At 42.0% G+C, this 21,748-nt stretch overlaps 2 protein-coding genes across 3 annotated transcripts in view; both read left to right on the plus strand.

Annotated features, from left to right (window-relative positions):
- Nucleotides 1-21,748, plus strand: part of dagla (diacylglycerol lipase alpha) — a 182,979-nt gene that overhangs the window by 65,182 nt on the left and 96,049 nt on the right. The gene's annotated exons all lie outside the window — the stretch shown is intronic.
- On the plus strand, nucleotides 14,434-19,713 carry LOC134295334 (uncharacterized). The gene is made up of 2 exons (XM_062967457.1): nucleotides 14,434-16,203; nucleotides 19,432-19,713. The coding sequence occupies exons 1-2, from the start codon at nucleotides 14,656-14,658 to the stop codon at nucleotides 19,471-19,473; spliced, it is 1,590 nt and encodes a 529-aa protein (XP_062823527.1). The 5' UTR covers nucleotides 14,434-14,655; the 3' UTR covers nucleotides 19,474-19,713.

The raw sequence follows: 21,748 nt of genomic DNA on the forward strand, positions 1-21,748 counted from the left end.
TGAACTTTCCCAGTGGTTCGACAGGGTTTCCAGGATGACAGGGTGAACAGCTGGTGGCATCAGTCTGTGGCCTACCAATTGCTTTTTCCATACTTTAGTAATATGATGTAATGCATACAGCTGAGTAAATGACCCTTTCAATTATTCACAAAATGATCCTTAATTAAATTTTCAGTTTTTGTTAAGAAGTGTTACCTCATAAAAATATCAACTTAGAATTGGAAGCTTATTTAAAATTAAGCATGAAAAGAATGTAGTACTGTTTCCATAATAATATGAGTAATTTAATAGCTAAATTGGGTGTTGAATGCATAACCTACTTGAAAATTAATCCTGTTGAATTCTGTCCAGCTTACTTCTGAGCATATATAATGGGGTGGGCAGTTTTAACTCTAGATTTGTTAGACTGCAACTTCTAATGGCCTCCCCACAACTTCCACACAGATTTCTTCATCCCACAGCACACCAAAATGCTTCTCATTTTGATCCAAGTCCTTCTTAAAATGGGGACCAGATGTGACATTGTGTACTTTTGGTTATCATTTAAAGCGGTTTCCTCAAAATTCGACATACTTGAGGGGGGAGAGTGTAAGGTTTATGATATTTTCCTGCTTTTGACACCTTTACGACAATTTCTGAATGGATTTCCAGCACAAATTTCCTGAAAGTTGTACCAGTTTTTTTTCAAAATAGGATGTTTGGGAGACTAGCAGAAGGACATAGGGAAACACTGGGTCTACATGTAGGTACTAGATGTGTGATCCAAACAAGAATTGGTTCAAGCGTCATTACAAAACTGGGGGGTGTTGGTGCTTCATTTCTAAAGTGTTTCTAAAGTATACTTTGTGGAAAATGTGTTACTATAATGAGGGTAACAAAATTTTGTTACAGTAATTGCGCGTACACATAATTTAATTACTGTCATTGGGGAAACTTCAGGGGTTCCTTTCTCCCTCATTTTTAAAGCCATTGGTGTGAAACCTGCTACAATAGTAGGTCATATTTACTACTGTTAGCCTACCAAATTTCAGAACGTTTCACTTATCCACGGATTTTTGGGTAATTTTCAAAGTTTTTATAAACAACCTTTAAAAAAACTAGTAGAGCTACCTACTTGAATTCATATACAATGCACAAGATAACCAGTGTATCAATCCCAGAAGATTCAGAAAGATTCACACATGTACAGATTTTGAGGAGTTTTAAAAGTTTAGACAAAAACAATTTATCCCCCCAATAAAGCAACAACATGAATGTTTATCTGTCTTTATGACATACAACCATGTAACTTCAACTTAGCACAGATTTATATTATTACTTACTTACTGTAGTCCTCTTTGCAGATTCAATTATTTTATTTAAACAGCTGGCTGCTGCAGTGCTTTTACTTATGGTGATGGAGCCAAAGAAAAACAGGATTGGTTTTTAAAACACTTTATGTTATCTTGGATTTACCAAAGTTGCTTAATGCTTATGTTTATACTTACTTTAGTCCTCTTTGTAGATTCAATAATGTTATTTATTATTATTAAACTGACTCTAAACAGCTGGTGCCATGGGGGCTTTCTGATGCTGAGCACTGCATTATGGGAAATGTAGTTTAGGGCAGGGTCTTTTGCATTCTCTGTCCCAGGGGAACTTGCCTCCCAAATAACATTTCTAAGAATACTGTGTTCTCAGTCTCTCGCCCAGATCAGCTAGTCCTGTCCCCAGTGCCTTTGCGTATAGCGATCAAGCCAAAGAAAAATAGGAAACATTGGTTTTTAAAACACGTTATGTTCTCTTGGCTTTACCAAAGTTTCTTAATACTTATACTGAAAATTAAACTGACCTTGGGGGGGCATCCGAATGTTACAGAATCTTAACGAAAATGATTAGTGAGTGTTTCAGTTTCTAAATTCACCACCACCATCACCACCGCCTTTCCTGCATCTTTCTAATACCGATTTGTATGCACAAATCTAACAAATTTGATCCCAAAAATGAATTAAAAATGAACATTTACGCACCCCTAGTAGCTACAGCACAGCCAGGCCCGGTCCAACTTTGAAATGGCTGAAGCTTGGGGCGCACGTCGAAGCTGGGCGCTGTCGAGGAGGAAGCAGCTCAGAACAGGAGTCCTTCCTGGCTGGGCTGGGGAAAGAGAGGAAGGGAGCTTTCAGACGAGTCAGAGAGAAGGGTCTTGCCTCGCTTTGCTTTGCTTCGCCGTTTCTTTTTCAGTGTCTCTTCCCTCCCACCACTTTGGGGCATGCTTCAACCCACGTCCAGTCGTCATTTCCCAGAAAGCTGAGATTGAATCCCAAATACCAGGGAAATAAAGCTATCCAGTTGCAAGGGAGTCGGATGTCATGGGCTGGGTCGACATTGCCAAATAGTTCTGTTTGAATTGGATTATAAGGTCAGGGTAAACCTGTTTGAACCAGTTAAACCCGCCCTATAATGTAGTTCAAACTGAATTATTTAGCAGGGTCGATCCAGCCATCTCAGGCCCCTCCTACACTGCCATATAATCTGGATTATTAAAGCAGGTAATCCTCATCGGTTTTGAACTTGGTTATATGAGTCTACACTGCCATATAATCCAGATTCTCAAAGCAGATAATCCTTATTATCTGTTTTGATCTGGATTATATGAGTCTACATTGCCATATAATCTGGATTATTAAAGCAGGAAATCCTCATTATTGTTCTGAACTGTATTATATGTGTCTACACTGCCATATAATCCAGATCATCAAAGCAGGCAATATTCATTATCTGTTTTGAACTGGAATATATATGTCTACACTGCCATATAATCCAGATTATTAAAGCAGGTAATCCTCATCTGTTTTGAACTTGGTTATATGAGTCTACACTGTCATATAATCCAGATTTTCAAAGTAGATAATCCTCATTATCTGTTTTGATCTGGATTATATGAGTCTACACTGCCATATAATCTGGATTATCAAAGCAGGAAATCCTCATTATTTGTTCTGAACTGGATTATATGTGTCTACACTGCCATATAATCCGGATTATTAAAGCAGGTAATTCTCATCTGTTTTGAACTGTATTATATGTGTCTACACTGCCATATAATCCAGATTATCAAAGCAGGTAATCCTCATTATCTGTTTTGAACTTGGGTATATGAGTCTACACTGCCATATAATCTGGATTATCAAAGCAGGAAATCCTCATTATTTGTTCTGAACTGGATTATATGTGTCTACACTGCCATATAATCCAGATCATCAAAGCAGGTAATCCTCATTATCTGTTCTAAACTAGTTTATATGGATCTACACTGCCATATAATCCATATCAAAGCAGATAATCTGGATATATTAAGGCAGTATAGATCCAGGCTCAGACCCCTTCTAAAATGCCATGTAATCCAGATTATCAAAGAAAATAATCCACATTATCTGCTTTGAGTTGGATTATATGAGCCCACACTGCCATATAATCCAGATGAAAGCAGATAAACTGGATTTTATATGGCAGTATAGATCCAGACTCGGGCGCTTCTATGTTGCCATATAATTCAGATTATCAAAGAAAATAACACTTTATTTTTAACCTGCCCTATCTCCCCTAGGGGACTCAGGGCAGTTTATATGAGTCTATATTGCCATATAATCCAGATCAAATCAGGTAATCTGGATTTTATATAGCAGTGTAGAAGGGACCTCAAAGGAACAGTGGGTTTAGTGTTCAAATGTTTTTTGCCCACATTCTTCAGCATATAAAATTACATTTATTTATCTTCTTTTTTTCTTCGCAACCCTTTGCAATTTTAAATCCTACATAAAAGGGGTAAGAACTTTGGGTTCCTGTGAGTTTTCTGAGCTGTATGTGAGGTCTGTTGGAGAATAGGCAAGTGCGGTTTATATATCTGTGGAAGGTCCAGGGTGGGAGAACAAATTCTTGGAGGCAAGTGGCCACCTTGATTAGCATTGAATAACCTTGCAGCTTCAAAACCTGGCTGATTCCTGCCTGGGGATCCTTTGTTGGGAGGTGTTAGCTGGCCCTGGTTGTTTCATGTCTGGAATTTCCCTGTTTCTTTTTTTGCTGTCCTGATTTTATTTATTTATTTATTTATTTATTTATTTATTTATTTCCCATTCTTGTGGCCCGCCCTGCTCACTCCGAAGAGGACTCAGGGTGGCCTCACAACTGGCAACAACTCAATGCCCGATTGGTTTGGCGGGGGGGGGGGGGATTCTGTTCGCCTACACTTGAAATTTTCCTTGGGCCAGCCCTGGGCATAGCCAATAGGATAGCCACCCTGGCATAGCCAATAATAAAGTATTGTGTTAGTTGCAATCCATACTCTCTGGAGGGGCACAATTACTCACCTCAGATGAACAGGAAACAATTCTCATACATTTTAAGTCATTTGTTTTTTTTCCTGGCATCATTTGTAATGTTTCTAGCATATATGCCACTCTTTTAAAAGTAAATGATATCACTTAAAACCTCTGCTGCCTGGTTGAAAATTATTGAGAATAAAACAGTTATAACATTCACTTCAGATATAAAATAACTGTGCGGTATTGTGATCTATTGTAAATGTAAGGCATTTCTGAGGTATAAATTTATTGAGAGTAGGAGGTATGTTCTGGCAAATTAAAGGAACACAATGCTAGCATCCATTAGTGGTAAATGTATTAACTTAGGTGTACATTAATGTGTACCATATATATGAAAACAGGCTTGTATTTGTAAGAAAAAGAAAAACAGCCGGCATGGCCTACAAACAGTTTTGTAGGAGTTATAACTGCATTATGATTTTACAGGTGAAAGACAAAAAGGATGTTAGGTAGGTTGATATATGTTTTTGATGGGCAATGGAGAGTGGTGAAGAAGCAAACAGACTGCTGAAGAAAAAATTACATCAGAATTAAAGATTCTTCATCTTGAAATTATATATGGTACTTTTAATCACTCAAGCTGAAGGTAGAACAGAAACTGTAAATTGCAGTGGACTGTTGATACACATTATAATGGGATTTAGTTCCAGGACCTCCCATGGATACCAATACCTGTGGATGCACAAGCCTCATTATATAACAGTGCCATTGTGAAATCTTGTATAAAATAGCAATATTATGGTTGGCTTTTGGATTTAAAAAAAAAATACTGCCATGGCATGGATAATTGAATCAATGGATACAGAATCTATAGGTACTGATAGCCAACTTCATCTGCATTTACTAATATATTGAGGTTTGTTTATGTTTTGTTTGGGATTTTCTTTTGCATTAACTATAGAAGAACTTCCACATGTCTCCTTTTAATCAGATTTTCAAATACTGTATAAGAATGGGAATAAAAAACACTTGGGGTAGAAAATATTTTGTGGGCAAATCAGTGTTATAGGCTTGTATCTCAATATCAGTCTGTTCTATGATATAAAGGTGTTTAGTTGCTTGCCTGCCTCCAATAATTTTATTTTGCTGCAAAAAATGAAAAGAAAAATATATAAAGAAATTAGCCATTAACTTAATTTTTTGCTATAAAAACCGAAACTGCTGTTGAGGAAATTTAAAAAATGTTTTTCAGAGGGCAAAGGAAACTTTTTGTTAACACTGAAAAAGACCTTTCTTTGCTAAGATTTATTTGTGAATAAATGTTGAGGAAAGTTGATTACTCTCCATATGGACATTGCTGGATAATACAACATTGTAATAAATTTTGTGGTAATCTTTGCTTTTAACAAATTATGAACATTTATGGGGAAACTGCTGTAAAGGGCTCAAATACAGGAGTATCCCAAATTGTATATAGAGTAAAAACAATACTTCAATGTATTTTCACTACAATTTTCAAAAATACCTCCATTTGGAGAGCCATGGTGGTATAATGAATTGAGTGTTGACTCTGAGGACTAGGGTTTGAATTCCCACTTGGCCATTGTGTCACATTCTCTTAGCCTCAAAGAGATGCAAAGGCAAAACGCTTCTGAACAAATCTTGCCAAGAAAACCCAATGATAGAGCCTCTGTAAATTGGGAATGACTTGAGTCCCTTTGGGTTAGAAGGGTGGGATATAAATGTGATAAATAAATAAATAAGGCATACAACAACAAAGAAAAATGTTAGGATTTTCCATACTTGTCCAGCACTTTGATAATGCATGTAAGAAGGATATATGTAAGCATCTATTTTGCTCCTGGTATGTGAAATTGAAACGTATTACAACCAAACTTTAAGCCAACATCATTTTACAATCGTAATCTGTTATATATTGAGAATATATGCTAATAGGATAGTGTTACAGGGATGTCAACATGTAACATGATGTTTTTTGCTGTACTTTTATGTTATGTAATTTTGCTGTTTTTAACCATTGTACGCCACTTAATCTCACCCATGGGAGAAAAGAGGGATAAAAATAAATAAATAATCATAATAAGATCAGAGTAAGAGTAACTTGATACTGTTTTATTGTTAAGGAACTGGAGAAAGTGGAAAATTAAAAAGTTTTTAAAATCAGATCTCATATGTCTAGTTGAAAATTGCTAATAGCTGTGAGCAAATGTATCCGCAGTCCTGAGAGCAATAAATGTCAGTGTCATATTTTCAAGCCAAAATCAGTTTATTTCCTAATGGGGTGAAAGATTCTTTAAAAAGAGATTATTTTGTTAAGATATATTATTTGTTTTGTTCTATATTAAAAATTAGATATATTATGCACATGTGATATACATATATAGGTTTTTCTCAGAACTATTTCCAGATATAATTGTTTCTGGAGGATATTAAATCTTAGTAGGAATAGGATTTTAATTCCAAATTTTGTCTGTTGAACATGTCTTCACAATGTAGGAAGATCCCTGCTAGAGCAGAACATCTAGTCCAGTATTCTATATTCTTAGCGTTTAGATGAATACCTATGGGAAGGCCACAAGTCGAACTTGAGGAAAATAGTACTCTCCCAACAATATTGTCCAGCAGCTGGTAAATATATGCATATTAATTTTGTCTCTGTAAGTAACATAAGCAATTTGTAGTCATTAATAACTTCATCCTGCATTCATTTGTTTAGTCCACTTTTAAGACACCCCTATTGGTGTTCATCTAGTAAGTATCATATTTCAGTTTTTGTCAACCTGGTCATGATGGCTAGTTGTTAAGAGAATGGTAGGCCAATAATGGCAGGTATAATTTATTTATTTATTTATTTGTTATTCAAACTTATATGCCGCCACTCCCCTAGGGCTTGGGGTGGCTTAAAAGAACAGGCTAAAATCTAACAATTTAAAAACATCTTAAAAACATCTTTAAAACATCTTAATTATGTGAGGTGTGAAGAGACACTATCTGTGTCTATCTTGAATAATTTTTCATTCAGCTTCAGTGAATGTCCCCAGATACTAGCACTTGGAGCAAGTTTCTCCATACTTTTATGCCCTTAGGCCACATGCTTTGTTTAAACACTCCTTTTCTACTGAACATAAGAATTCCAATCTCATCATTATTTTGGTTGTTATTTTTCTGTACCTTATTTTTACTCTACAGTGTGTCTCCCCCATTTTGAAAGATGTCTTTGACAGCTCCTTTCTGTATAGCCACTCTCAATAATTTGGTGTCATCCGCAAACATGGTTTCTTCATCAATCACCCTTAATGAATGATCACTTCTGGTGTGTTTAATATTACCGTTCTCATCAAAGCTTTTTTATTAATTCGTGTCTTCTCTTCTTGATATAAAAGAACTACAAGTGATTGTTTTCTTTAGAAAAATAATGAGGTATATGTCACACTGCCAGTGTTTTGGGGCTGTAATTCCCTTCAGCAGAGGAAGCTCACTGCTGCTGAGTGCTATGGAGTGATAGGAGTTTCAGTCCAACAAAACATTTCCCCTCCTGGCTTTAGAAGTAAATGTCACATTCCTGCAAAACATGTTTTTTCTTGGATACAAGCTTAGTTCAAGCATTACTAATCTCAATGTTTAGTTTTCCTGTTACAGATGACAATGGGGCTTGGCATGTTGTAACTCATTTTGTGAGATTTACCAATGGTCTGCCACTAATATTATACGTAACAGAAGTCCTTTCCTTTTTGTCTACCTTTTTTGTCGTCTTCTTCTTTTTAGCAAAAAAAAAATGTGTATGGAACTAGGGCTTCTGACATTTTCCATTTTTAAGAAATGTTTTCTCATAAACACAAAATATATTATTGGCAAACAGATATATTAAATTAGCTTCCACAAATGTTTATCTGTTTTATTTCTCAAAATTATACTAAGGATATTGATAGAACAAGTAGTACAATTTTCAGGAGCTAGTCGAGTTATTATTGATGGGTGTTTAAACTCTCAGTGGATTGTCACCTTGTCATGGTGAGGGGGCTTGTATGTTCCAATGAACCTGTGGGCGTAACTGTCGGAGTCATGTACTCCCAGGAGGAGGTATAGGGGGGAATCCAGACCAAGAACAATCTGAAGACCTTATTGGCAGAACAGGTGGATGACAACATGGTACATGTTATAATGGCTGTGAAGGCGGAAGAAGGCTGCAACAGATGAGAAGCGACAGTCGTCATGATAACCATGCAACTGGATGGGCCCTTCATTCTGTGAAGACTGTGTGTTGAATGGCTGTGGACTGATCTCCACACATTTAAAAAAACCTCATCCATTAGAGATGTGCATGAAAAATTTTCCTTCATTCTATTGTTTCATTTCAACCATCCATCTACACAAAACGAATGATGACATTTTCGTAGGAAACGAGAGGCAACACGTAAATGAAAATGCACAGTCATCATGCTTGCTTTCGTTTTTCTTTCGTTTCAGCCCCATAACAATAAGCAGGTACTGATAGAGGGCTGTTTTCCCATTACAGCTGATGTGTACCAATGGGTGTTAATAATAATATTAATATAAATAACAGTAGTTATTCTGGGACCCTAAGCTGAGTCTGGGAGAGGAGTGCCTCCCCATTACATCGGATGTGTACCAATGGGTGTTAATAATAATATTAATACTCATATTAATAGCGATAGTTACTCTGGGACCCTAAGCTGAGTCTGGGAGAGGAGTGCTTCCTCATTACATCAGATGTGTAGCAATGTGTGTTAATATTAATACTCATATTAATAGCGATATTTACTCTGGGACCGAGGGGGGGGGGTGAGCCTCGGAAAGCTCTCCCATTGCAGCCAATGGTCCAAAAATTTTCTTTTTTCGTAAGCCAGACAAAAATTCTGTTCATATAGGTGCCCCATTTTCGTTAGCAGGAACAAATACGAAAATGAGACAAAATGAATGAAACTACACAAAATGAACAGCAATTCAATACAAAAGCACAATACTATCATGCATAGGCATCTTCCAAGAAAAATAAAACCAACAAAAGCGAGTGGCGATAGGGGCAGGACTGTGAAATCCAGAAGCTCCAAGTCACGAACTGGCACATGGGTGGTGGATATGGATTCAGTCATTTTACCTCAAGGTCTGAGGCAGTTGAGTAGTCTGACAGTTGTATCCATGACTGAGCATCCTTTTTTAGGATCTACTCTGCTCATCCCACACGGGAAGGGGACTAGAAAAGGTGCCCTAAACATAGTCTTCTTCTCTCAACCCTGACTGTCTGAAGCACCAGTCGGCATTAACGAATGGCTCTCAACCCTCTGAATTAACCTTGCCAAAAACCAACAGGCAACCATCATAAGTGCCTATGCAGCAACACTAGATGCTGATGAAGACATCAAGGAAAAGGTGTCAGCTGGACACCATTCTGTTGGAGATACCTAAGGAGGACGAAATCATCCTCCTGGGTGACTTTAATGTGATAGCTGGACGAGACTTCGACTTGTGGCCAGGGACCATAGGAAAATATGTGGTTGGAAACACCACCCCGCATGGCATCCTGCTTTTCACCAAATGTGCGGAACACAACCTTGTCATCACAAACACACTCTTCCACCAAAAAAAAACAAGCTTAAGACATCATGGAAGCACCCCTGGTAAAGCATTGGCACTTCTTAGGCTATGTAATTATACGTGCCAGAGACTTCCACAATATGCTCCTCACAAGAGCCTTGATGGATTCTGATGACTGTGTACAGACTCCAGGATAATCCAATTCACCCCCCAGTGCAGACTCCAAGAAAGTAAGGTAAGAAATATAAGGCATAAAATGAACATGCAAACCCTTCAAGAGCCCTTCTCCAAACAACACTGCAACTAGTTGCTCTAGCTACAGTTCAAACTGGGTGTTTCCTTGCGGGGTCGATCGTTGTCTAATTTTAATTGCTGCCGCACAAAACTTAGCAACACTGTAAGTTATTGTATTGTATAGAGTCAAAGAGCAGCAATGTGGAGTAATATTTTTCAGTGCGCCCTGGATATTTTAGAAGCCATGGTGTAATGAGATCAGTTCTAAGGTCTTTGTAGAATGTTCATTGAAGGAGCACATGCTCGGTTGTTTCTATGTTTCTGGACTCACAGGAGCATAACCTCTCCTTGAAGGGAGTCTTCCAATACCTCTCCTCCAATACAGCCAATGGAAGGGCATGGCATCTTGCCAGGGTAAAAGCCCTTTAGTGTTTAGGCACCTCCAGGTTTGTTAAATAAGTCATGGAGGCAGTGAGGTATCTATTAACTTCACTAATGATAAATGCACAGGCTAAGTCCGATTGGTGTTCTATGTCCAGGATTCGTTGCTTGATGAAATCCTTGGCTTGGTCCCATCCCATGTTTAGCCATTGTTCTTGAGAGAAGGCTAGTGTAGTAATATTTCCTGCCACTGTTTAGTCCATGTGGACTGGAAGTCAACCCTCATAGTTAGGGGTGAATGACCATGTGGAGAGAAGAACAGATGTAGCCAGTAGTAGAGAATGGCTTTCCATACTCTCGCCTCCACTTTCACGAAGCCTGTCTCAAATCACAGGGTGGCATTAGACACACATCTGGGAGCCTGTAGAGCTGATCTTAGGAATTTTGATTGAACATGCTCTAGCAGGGCATAATTTGAAAAGGGGCCAAGCTGGGTTCCATACAGCATTTGTGCCATTGGTTTAGCTTCAAAGAGCTTAAGTGCCACCCAGCCGCCTTGAGATATCTATGGTGGATGAGCTCTTTTGTGCTGTCTCTACAGCATACTCTGCATGGGTTTTCTTGCTTCTAGTGCAGTGGAGTCCTTCCAGGTATTTAAAACTTGTGACCTGCTCAATATTATGTCCATCTATTCTCTAGTAGTAATTTTTGGGTTGTTTGGCGAACATCATAATTTTAGTTTTCTGAAAATTGAGATGAAGCTGTTTTGCTTTGCAGTATTTTGTTAATGTTCTCGGGGCTCTTTTCGGTCCAACTTGAATTCTGGAAAGTAGAACTGCATCGTCTGCACAAAGCAGGGTGGATAGATGCCTTCCTGCTAGTTTTGGAGGGTGGAAATCCAAGTTGTAGAGGTGTTCCACCATGGAGGTAATATAGAAATTGAATAATAGTGGGGCCAAGATGCACCCTTACTTGACGCCTTTCTCTGTTTTGACCGCTTAGGTAAGATGGCCCTGGGGACTGCATCTTATTTTAAGTGTAGTCCCTTCATGGAGTGTGCGGATTAGTTGCAGGGGTCATCTGTCTATTGAGGTGGACCCAAGTTTTTCCCATAATTTAGTACAGGAGATGGAATCAAAAGCTGATCTGAAGTCTATGAATGCAGCATATAAAGAGGATGACCTGTGGGAGGAGTATTTTTCTATGAGGTATTTCAATACAATGCATTGATCGATGGTGGATTGACCATCATTGACCATTTTCTGTAGTGCACTTAGAGAAGAAGGCTGAGTTAAAGTCTCCCTTCTGTCTTGACACAAGCAGTGGAAAGAAGGCCCTGAGCTTAGGAGGAGCATCAGCTCTCTGAACTCAGCATCAGCTCTCTGAACTCAGTTTCTCCTTCTTTGAATTTTTTGAGGGGAGGTAATAGGAGGGCTCATTTTCCCTTTGAACATAAATCTGGAGAAATGGAAAAACTATGGAGTGCCTGAAGCTGTGCCCAAAGTCTCTCAGGATGTATCTGCAGTTTGCCTGGAGACATCTTGCCAGTGACTTCTAATGTTTAACTGAATGGAAAACAAGCTGTGCTTCTTGTTTATTCTCCTTGAACTATTATTTCATTCTTCTCAGGCCTAGAGTGTTGCAGCCTTTGGGCTGGAGCTGAAACAATGAGTTGACCCACCCTTGCATTTTCTTTTTGTAAATTGAGAGCATGTCAACCTGCCTTCCCTACTTTTCATTCCCACTATCCTTTAGGTCTGCAGGAGAGTCATCATCCAACTTGAAAAATAGACACTTCCAGTAAAATATTTCCAAATAAAGTGGCTTTCTGAAGAACTTCCTGTGGTAATTCAAGTATCAACCTGTTTGTTTCCCACCCATTTTGTAGAGCAGGCCTATACAACACCAAGTCTTGCAGGTATTTGGGACTCCAACTCCCAGAAGCCCTAACTAGTGGTCAAGAATCGTGGGAGCTGAAGTCCAAAACACCTGAAGGGATGCAAATTATGCAGGCCTGCCATATAGTAAGATTGCTTTTCAGAACTGAGTGTTCCAGTTGCATCGCAAGAATACTTCTATTGATACTTTTCTCTGGTCCCTCAAGGAGGTAGCACTGCCTGTTGTAAACAAACAAGCTAAAGGTCATTGGATATATGGAGTACCATACCATTTTGTTTCACAGGGTCATTCTTTCACTGTTTGATGAGATCTACAATATTTCAGCCAAATTTTCTTTCCATAAGCAGCAATAGATTGGAAAGCCCCTTCCCAATAAGCTCAAAACATTTTCTAAAGATGAAATCACATCCTCCAGGAAAAAACAATACCCAGATTGTGAAGATGCACATTCCAAGACATAAAAAGCCCTAGTTATAGGCTTAAAAATAACGGCCTCAAAACCGATGATGTTTTATGTGTATTATAATTGTTGGTTTCCGTTTGAATTGGGTATGGTAGCTGCATGCCATCTGGTGTACTTGAGAATACAGGGAAGGGTGCTTTGAGTGAGTGTAGTCAGGCTAGTTCAGTTGAAGTGTTCAGTCGTCAGTATCTGCCTGGCATTCTTGTAAGGTGGAGGACAATGAGTGCAGAATGGACATTGTTTGTATTCAAAAAGAGGCCCAGTCCTTTTTGGGATTAAGAGATAAATAAATTCTAATCATGTGTTTCCAATATAATAGGGTTTGTGTTAGAAAATCGTACAGTTATGAATAATAGAACATATTTTAGAAGTGGAAAGGCTTAAAGCTATTTTCAGTAAACTACAAACATTTCATTGAATTTTAAGCAAGGGACAACACCCATTTTCACCTGAGATTAGAGTGCAGCAAGGAGACTTTATATACCATATGTGACAGAAACATTGAAGTATTTTACCAGAGCTTTACACAGTAATGATGGGTGTATTTAGGTTTTTGCATCTGATTTTTCAAAGGTGGATGAGGAGAATTCTACTTTAAACCATCAAAAGATAATGTACAGTTGATCATATATAGTAATACTGCACAGTAACTCCTTTTTCCAGAGCAGAAATGTTTTGTAAGAATTTTGCAAAAGTCCTTTCAGCTCTCCTGCACAGATTTACTTTTGTGATACATTTCGAGCTCATGAATATTCATAGTGGGTCAATTTAAACTGATCTTGTATACTGCACATTTGACAAATACTTTGTTTTCTGTATTATGAATGGCTACAGTGCACACATTCTATGTATATAGCTGTAGCTTTAAGAAATTAACAACTTCATTATAAGGTTTGGCTTGATGATGACTGCCCAGGATCTGTTATACATCTGACGTACTGAGTTTCCCATCAAAATAATATTGTTGGCCATTGCCATAGTTGGTAGATAGTCCAACCTCAACAGGGTTGATTATTTTGTCATTTGTAATGTTTTAAAATATGCCACATTCAGACTAATCTCTTATCTGTAGGTGGAATGGCAAATGCATCAGGAGATATCACTTAAAAACCACAGATGTCCCTAGCATACTGTCACTTTCTGTTCTTGTGTAATTGTTGGCACTACAATGGAGCAGTGTTTTAGACAAATTGCGCTGCTTTTCTGTGTGCTGTTTTGTAAGAGAATGTGGAAGTACTTCAAAATACAAGAGGTCACAGGTAGTTGTATTCAATGGCCCTCACGCAGCTTCACATTTTTGCAAGAATCAGTGCCATGTGCACATTGTCTACAGCATATTATTACTTATATCATTTTGGGATTGGGGGATTAAAACCACAACCCTGCTCCCCTCCTGAGCAGTTATTCGGGAGCATCACATAGTCTAATGCACATTGTCTTAGCAAATAAATTGCAAAGCAAAGCAGTGCATTCTGAAGATAGCCTAAATCCTCTTAATCAGACAATAGCCGGCTCCTTATCTCAAAAGGTTTCATTGGATATGTTCAGATGTCATGGTAAACCATGGTGCTTTGAACAGTTATCTGTCAGAACCCTGCTACTAGAGCCTGGATGTGGCTCTGAGTTTCAGGGTCACTGACATTGATAAGACACCTGCGTCCCAGGACTCGGAGGAGAAACGGCTGATGGACTTGGCGGGGAATTTGCGCGGGTTTTTACTGAGCGGGAAGAGACTGTTCAAATGAGGGGGAGGGTATATAAAGGAGGGTTGGCCGGAGCCTCCCATTCTTGGCTTTTCTGATGTTCATGTTTCCTACAGTAAAAGTTCCTGGTGATACCACAAAGAGTCTCGTGTGTTCATTCAGGAGCGGCTGTGGTGAGCTGACACTAAGCCAAGAGTACGGACACCATCCCGCTGTAGCGGTGAGGTGTAACATGCAAGTGGAGGATGAAGAGCTCTTGGGCGCCGGAGGAGGAAGGTCGGAAAGGGCCACTCCCGAGACGGACGCTGAGTTCCACCAGCTGGCGGCCCTGGCGTCATCCACCGCTTATGCCCAGCCAAATGGGGTAACCCAGAGGCGCGGAGTGGTGCGGGGAGATAGCACCGGAGGAGAGGAAGGTTCACCTTCCCCAGGCCCGCAAAAGATGGTGTTTCTGGAGGAGAGGATGTCGGCGATGGAGACCACCCTGGCAGTGATGTCGAGGGCGATGGAGCGCCTGGCGGTTTTGGCGGAGCCGGAGCGAGGAAGGGAACTCCGGGCTAGCTCAATGTGGGACGTGAGCATGGGAAGCAGCCAGGGCTTTGCAGACCTCCCAGCACCGAAGGGAAGGGAAATGCGAAAGGAGCCCGGTGCCCGGCCCAAGATCCAAACGAGCCTGACGCGGGTGGAGGAGAGTGACGACGAAGGGGAAAAGCCTCAGAGAATCCCGGCTACGCTCCCTACTGAGACCCTGGTGCCCCTGGCGAATGCCGGGCGTGGCACAGGACAAAGGGAAGCAGCAGCGGGGCCCACTGGCCCGCAAGGGGGCTTGCGACGGGCGGAGGATTGGGGATTGCCACCACAGGGACCCCTACCGAGACGAGAGGAACTAAGGATCGAGTTTGGGGGAGAGTCCTCTGAACTGGATTTTTTCCTGACCACGGTGAGGGGCTATATGGAGGACAATGCCCACACTTTTAGAACGGAATCCAGCCGGGTACGGGCCATTGGTGCAGTGTTGAAGAGGGGAGCGGCCAGCTGGTACGTTCAACTACATGCGCGGCGCGACCCATGTCTGGGGTCACTCCGACGCTTTATGGGGGCCCTGGAGACCCGTTTCCGAGATCCACTGGAGCAGATCCGGGCGAGGGAGGAGTTGAAGACCGTCTCCCAGGGGCAGAGGTCGGTATCTGAGTATGCGGAGGAGTTCCAATGCCTCGCTGAAAAGGTGCCGGAATGGTCTGCAGTGACAAAGATAGAACTCTTCAAAGAGGGGCTCAGGCGGGAGATCATCTCCTGGGCGGTGCATCGTGATGAGCCTGACACACTGCGCGGATGGATTCAGCTGGCGGGGCGCATCGAGACATCGCTGGCCCAGGCGAGGAGGCACCGAGGAGGGCTACAGCAGCGGCCGCAGATGAAAGAGGGGAGCCGGAAGGAGGGATCAACCCCAGCCGGGAGGAGAACGGAGCCGACAGGGAACGTGAGCACCAGCAGGAGGGGCTGCTTCGTGTGCGGCCGTTTGGGCCACAGGGCTGCCGAGTGCTGGCAGAGAAAAGGGGAAGGCGGAGGCCCGCCCAAACCAAGAGCCGTGGCAGGGAAACGCGCCGAGGAAGAACCACCGATGAGGCACCACTCGGGGGGGTTGGTAAGTCAGGACAAAGCCATGATAGTGGTCCCCATTCAGCTGGAAAGTGGCAGCAAACAAGCAACCTGCAAAGCATTTGTGGATTGTGGATGTTCCAGGAACATCATCTCCCCTGAATTAGCCGAGGGATTGGGATGCGAAAGAACGAACCTAGAATCCCCAATAGCTTTCTCGCAGTTGGACGGATCCACAGCATCGGGATCATTAGCTAAGTACAGCGCCGAAGATGTAAAGTGTAAGATAGGGAGTTGGGAAGGAAAGGTGTCATTTGTGATATCACAAATAGCCAGCTATAATGTTATACTAGGCATGCCATGGCTGGGGCAGGCCAACCCGCAAATCAACTGGGAGGATAAGAGCATGATTTTCAGGATGAAGTTGGAAGGAGGGAGCCAGGAAGTGGAAAGGGAGCCGGGGAAAAGGGGGGAGGAAGACTCTATCAGGATTGCAGAACTGGCAGATAAATTACCCCCAGAGTATCGGGATTTTGTGGACGTATTTGATGAGAAGGAAGCAGATAGTTTCCCACCGAAGCGGAGAGTTGAAGTGAAGATAGAGCTAGTCCCAGGAGCAGAGCTTCCTAAGGCAAAAATATACCCAATGTCGGCTAGGGAAAAGGAGGAACTGAGAAAATACATTGATAAAAACCTAGCGAGGGGTTTCATAGAGCCCTCAAATTCCCCTCTAGGGGCGCCCGTGTTGTTCAGGCGCAAAAAGGACCAAACGCTGAGGCTCTGCATTGACTACAGGGGCCTGAATGCAATCAGTTCTGGAAATAAATACCCCCTACCTTTAGTGAAGGACTTGATCGCCCAGTTATCGGAGGGACAGATATTCACTAAATTGGACTTAATTGAAGCGTACCATAAATTGCAGATTAAACCAGAGGACAGGTGGAAGACGGCCTTCTCCTGTGCATTCGGATTATTCAATTATCGTGTGCTCCCTTTCGGTTTGTGCGGCGGAGGCGCCGCGTTCATGCAATTAATCAACGAAGTGTTGCATCCATTGTTGTACAAGGGAGTCTTTGTTTTTTTAGATGACATATTGTTAGTATCTCGGACTAAGGAGCAACACATAGAACTAGTCAGGGAAGTCCTGCGAAAGTTGAGAGAAGCAAAACTGTATGCGAAGCTTGCCAAGTGCGAGTTCAATAAAGACCAGATAGACTTTCTGGGGTATAGGATTTCATCCCAGGGAGTGGCGATGGACCCTGCGAAGGTAGAAGACGTGAGGGGGTGGGAAGCCCCCAAAACACGGAAGCAGCTGCAATCCTTCCTAGGGTTCGCAAACTTCTATAGAACATTTATCAAGGACTTTGCGCGCCTCACTTTGCCATTAACGGATTTGTTAAAGACTAAAGGCAGGGGAGAAACAGCCAAAGTGAAGGCCCCAGGGGCCAAACTGACCTGGACAATAGAATGCCAGGAAGCTTTCGAAGCCCTTAAAAAGCGTTTTACGGAGGAGCCTGTCCTACAGCACCCTGATATGTCGAAAGCCTTTGTATTACATTGCGATGCGTCAGACCGGGCATATGGGGCAGTTCTGCTACAGAAAGACGAGGGGGGGAACCTGAAGCCATGTGGCTATCTGTCAAAAAAGTTTAGCGATACAGAAAAAAACTGGCCGATTTGGGAGAGAGAAGCCTTAGCGATTCTAAAAGCACTAGAGTGCTGGAGACACTTCCTGGAAGGAAGTGGAACACCGTTTGAGGTGTGGACTGACCATAGAAATTTACAGTATCTAAGATCCCCTCGTAAACTATCAGCGAAGCAAATTAGATGGGCCCAATATTTCAGCCGTTTTGATTTCAAACTCAGATTCTTCCAGGGGAAACATAATATACTCGCTGACGCTCTCTCTCGAATGCCTCAGCACGGGGGAGGAATTCAGGAATCTGAAGGGAGTATTTTTCTTGATAAGCAATGGGGCCTGGCAGTACTAACTCGAGCACAAGCGGCCAAAGAAAACAAACGTACTGCCATTTCCACGGGGGGAGGAGAAATATGGGAGGAAGAGTTGAAGCGAGCGTATGGAATGGACAAATGGTTACAAACGAACAAAGAAAAGGGAGAATTGTGTGGGGATTTGGTGTTTGTAAATAAGAAATTGTATATTCCTGAATGTTTAAGACGAGAAATGTTAAGGAAGTACCATGATAACAAGGGTGCGGGTCATCTAGGCCCCACCAGGACTATTAAACTGTTGGCCAAACAATGCTGGTGGCCCGGAATGAGGAAAGACGCCAGGGGGTACGTCACGCAGTGTGAATTATGTGCAGAGGGAAAAACACTACCGGGGAAGCCCCAGGGGCTATTGCAGAAGGTGGTGGAGCCCATGAGGCCATGGGAATGCGTAGCCATGGATTTTGTAGGCGAACTACCCCCCAGCAGAGGCCACAGATACATTTGGACAATATTGGACCTATTCTCAAAACAGGCACACTTTGTGGCTCTGCCAAAACTTCCTTCAGCTGAAAAACTTGCTGATTTGTATGTGAAGCATGTATATCGCCTACATGGGTGTCCCGACAAGATAATTAGTGACCGGGGAGTCCAATTTACTGCAAAATTTTGGGGAAAATTCTTACAGCTGTTAGGAGCAGAAAGGAACCTGAGCTCGGCCTTTCATCCCGCGACCAACGGGGGGGTCGAACGTACCCAACAGACACTGTGCCAATTCTTAAGGATGTACACCAATTATAGACAGGATGATTGGGCGGACCTTCTTCCGTTTGCTGAGATGGCTTTTAACGGGGCCGTACATTCGGCCACAGGTCGTGCCCCATTCGAAATAGTATACGGACAGGAGGTGGCACCTTTCCCCAGGCTACCCGAGTGGAAGGAAGGGGAGGGCCAGACCGACGAGGAATGGCCGGCCAAAATCAAGCAAGGGTGGCAAACCGTGGTAGAGGCATTGCGGGAAACACAAAAGAAGTACAAGCTCTTTGCGGATCGTAGGCGCCGAGAGGGGGACAAATTGGGCGAAGGAGATCTGGTTTGGCTGAGCACAAAAAACCTGAAATTGGGGTTCCCATCCAAGAAATTGGCTCCACGCTATATAGGGCCATTCAGGGTAGCAAAAAGAATAAACGAAGTGACCTATGAGCTGAGGCTACCAAAGGACCTAGGAAAGGTACACCCGGTATTCCATTGCAGCCTGTTAAAAAAGTATAAAGGAACTCTGGACAGCGGAGAACAATAGTGGTGTTTAATCTTTTCCTTCCAGGACGAAGGGGAGGAGGACGCCATGTCAGAACCCTGCTACTAGAGCCTGGATGTGGCTCTGAGTTTCAGGGTCACTGACATTGATAAGACACCTGCGTCCCAGGACTCGGAGGAGAAACGGCTGATGGACTTGGCGGGGAATTTGCGCGGGTTTTTACTGAGCGGGAAGAGACTGTTCAAATGAGGGGGAGGGTATATAAAGGAGGGTTGGCCGGAGCCTCCCATTCTTGGCTTTTCTGATGTTCATGTTTCCTACAGTAAAAGTTCCTGGTGATACCACAAAGAGTCTCGTGTGTTCATTCAGGAGCGGCTGTGGTGAGCTGACAGTTATCCTGTAGCTGTGAAACATTGTGGTGCTCACAGTGGAAGCAGATGATCAAACTGGACCAATTAAGATAGAAAAATTAGAATTGTTGTTCACTGTGTACCTTCAAGTTGTTTCTGATTTATGGAGACCCTAAGGCAACGTTTTCACAGTGTTTTCTTGGTATGTTTTGTTCAGAGACGGATTGCCCGCACCTTCCACTGGGTGTGAGAGTGTGCAGATGCTCAAAGGGGCTATAAATCCTGGTGTCCAGAACTATAATACAGTTCTCAAACCACTATACAATAGAACCTTGAAGCATGGAACTCAAGAACTCCTAGTTTGAGGCACAGCTATTGAGCATGATTTTTCAACCAGTTATGGATCCAGCTGACCATGTTCCCATCAATTCCACACTTAGTTTGTTAATCACATTATGGAGAACTTTATAAGATGCTTTTCTGAAGTCCAGATGAATGACACTCCCTCCTCACATGTTCTCCAGGATTTCTCAAAAATTATGGCAAGTGGTTCAGTAGATTTTTTCAGTACTTTGGTATGCAGTTAATCTAGCCCTGCAGATGTGAGGTTAGTTATCAATCTTGATTTGCAATCCAGATCCCTTGCCAAAGTCTCTGCTGCTGTATACAAGTACACATTTCTATTTGGGGGAATAGTAAAGCAAAATAGGTATTGATTAATTTTGCCTTGTCATTGTGATCTCTTTAATATTTTGCCATCCTTATTGAATATTGCCCCCACTATCTCCTTTGTCATCCTCTTGCTTCAGCTATTTCTGAAGAAAAATATACTGTTGCTCTTTGCTTGCATAGCCAATCTCTTCTCATTTTAAGCTTTGTTTTCTTGTTATATTCCTGGTTTGGGTTGTACATCTATTTCTTTGTGATCTGTTCTTCCTTCCATCCCACATATTTCCTTTTCTTTTTATGTCCTCCTTGAGTACCAACTACTTTGATTCTAGTGACCAACTCCACCTTATTTATTCAGATCAAATCCAAGCTTGACATTCCCATTATTCCTTCCTATGCCTTTTGAAATTAGAAATTATCTGCAAGATACATCCAGAATTTATTGGAGAGCTTATGTTTGGTAAAATGCCTTAGTAATGCCTTCTTTGCCTCAGTCTTCTCACAAAAAGAAAGCCAGCCCCAACCTCAGCAACATGGAATGGATGAAGGATTAGGGTAAAATTCAACCCCAAATAGGGAAACAAGTTGTCCAGGAACACCTGGCCACTCTAAATGAATTCAAGTCTCCAGGGCCGGATCAATTACACCCAAGAGTATTGAAGGAACTAGCAGAAGTTATTTCGGAACCTGTTACACCCCAGCCACCTTTGGGTTTTGAACCTGATTCAGAAATGAACTTTGACCAGGATGAAGCTTCTTCTGACTTTTTGCCCAGTTCTCTGATCTCCTTTCAATTACAGACCCCAGCTGTGGATAGCTCAGATGCTTCCTTAATTGGGAGAGATACTGAAAACATTACTCCTGTGGTAGAACCAGATGTCCCGAGTTCCCCAGGGAATGTATCCTTTAACAGAAGGGAGTTTTTGCATTGCCAGAGATCAGAAAAACAGGAGCTTCGAAGGAGTCAACGTTTGGCATCTAGAGGGGATAATGGATAGGAGATTCCCTTGGGAACCTTTGGGGAGTTGGTTTCCCTTCACTGTGATTAGATCTAAGTTCCATAAAAGTGTCTTACACTGTGAACAATTTGTGGTGTTAACGTAGTGACTTCTGAGAACACTTCACCGATTCCAGTTCCCTGATTTCACCAAGCCAAGTCTCCTGTTCCTGGCGGCCAAGCCGAGCCGTGACTCCCGATTTAATCCGGAGTAAATTCACGTCCTTGCCTTGTTCCTGAATCCAGATTGCTTTTAGCTTAGTCTTCTGCCTGCCTTGATATCAAAGACTTCCTAGTGACTTTGGACCTTGTTATCCACTCCTGCTTTCTGGTTGTTTCCCCGCTCAAGAACTCGCCAATAGTTTTG

The sequence above is a fragment of the Anolis carolinensis genome, chromosome 1 (assembly GCF_035594765.1).
Source record: "Anolis carolinensis isolate JA03-04 chromosome 1, rAnoCar3.1.pri, whole genome shotgun sequence".
NCBI classification, from domain to species: Eukaryota; Metazoa; Chordata; class Lepidosauria; order Squamata; family Dactyloidae; genus Anolis; species Anolis carolinensis.

Excerpts from the sequence above, each read along its gene's own strand:
- LOC134295334 (XM_062967457.1), top strand. The coding sequence starts at position 14,656 with ATGTTCATGTTTCCTACAGTAAAAGTTCCTGGTGATACCACAAAGAGT. Across the intron at positions 16,204-19,431 it reads GGCACCACTCGGGGGGGTTG|GACGAAGGGGAGGAGGACGC; the intron begins GTAAGTCAGGAC and ends TTTTCCTTCCAG.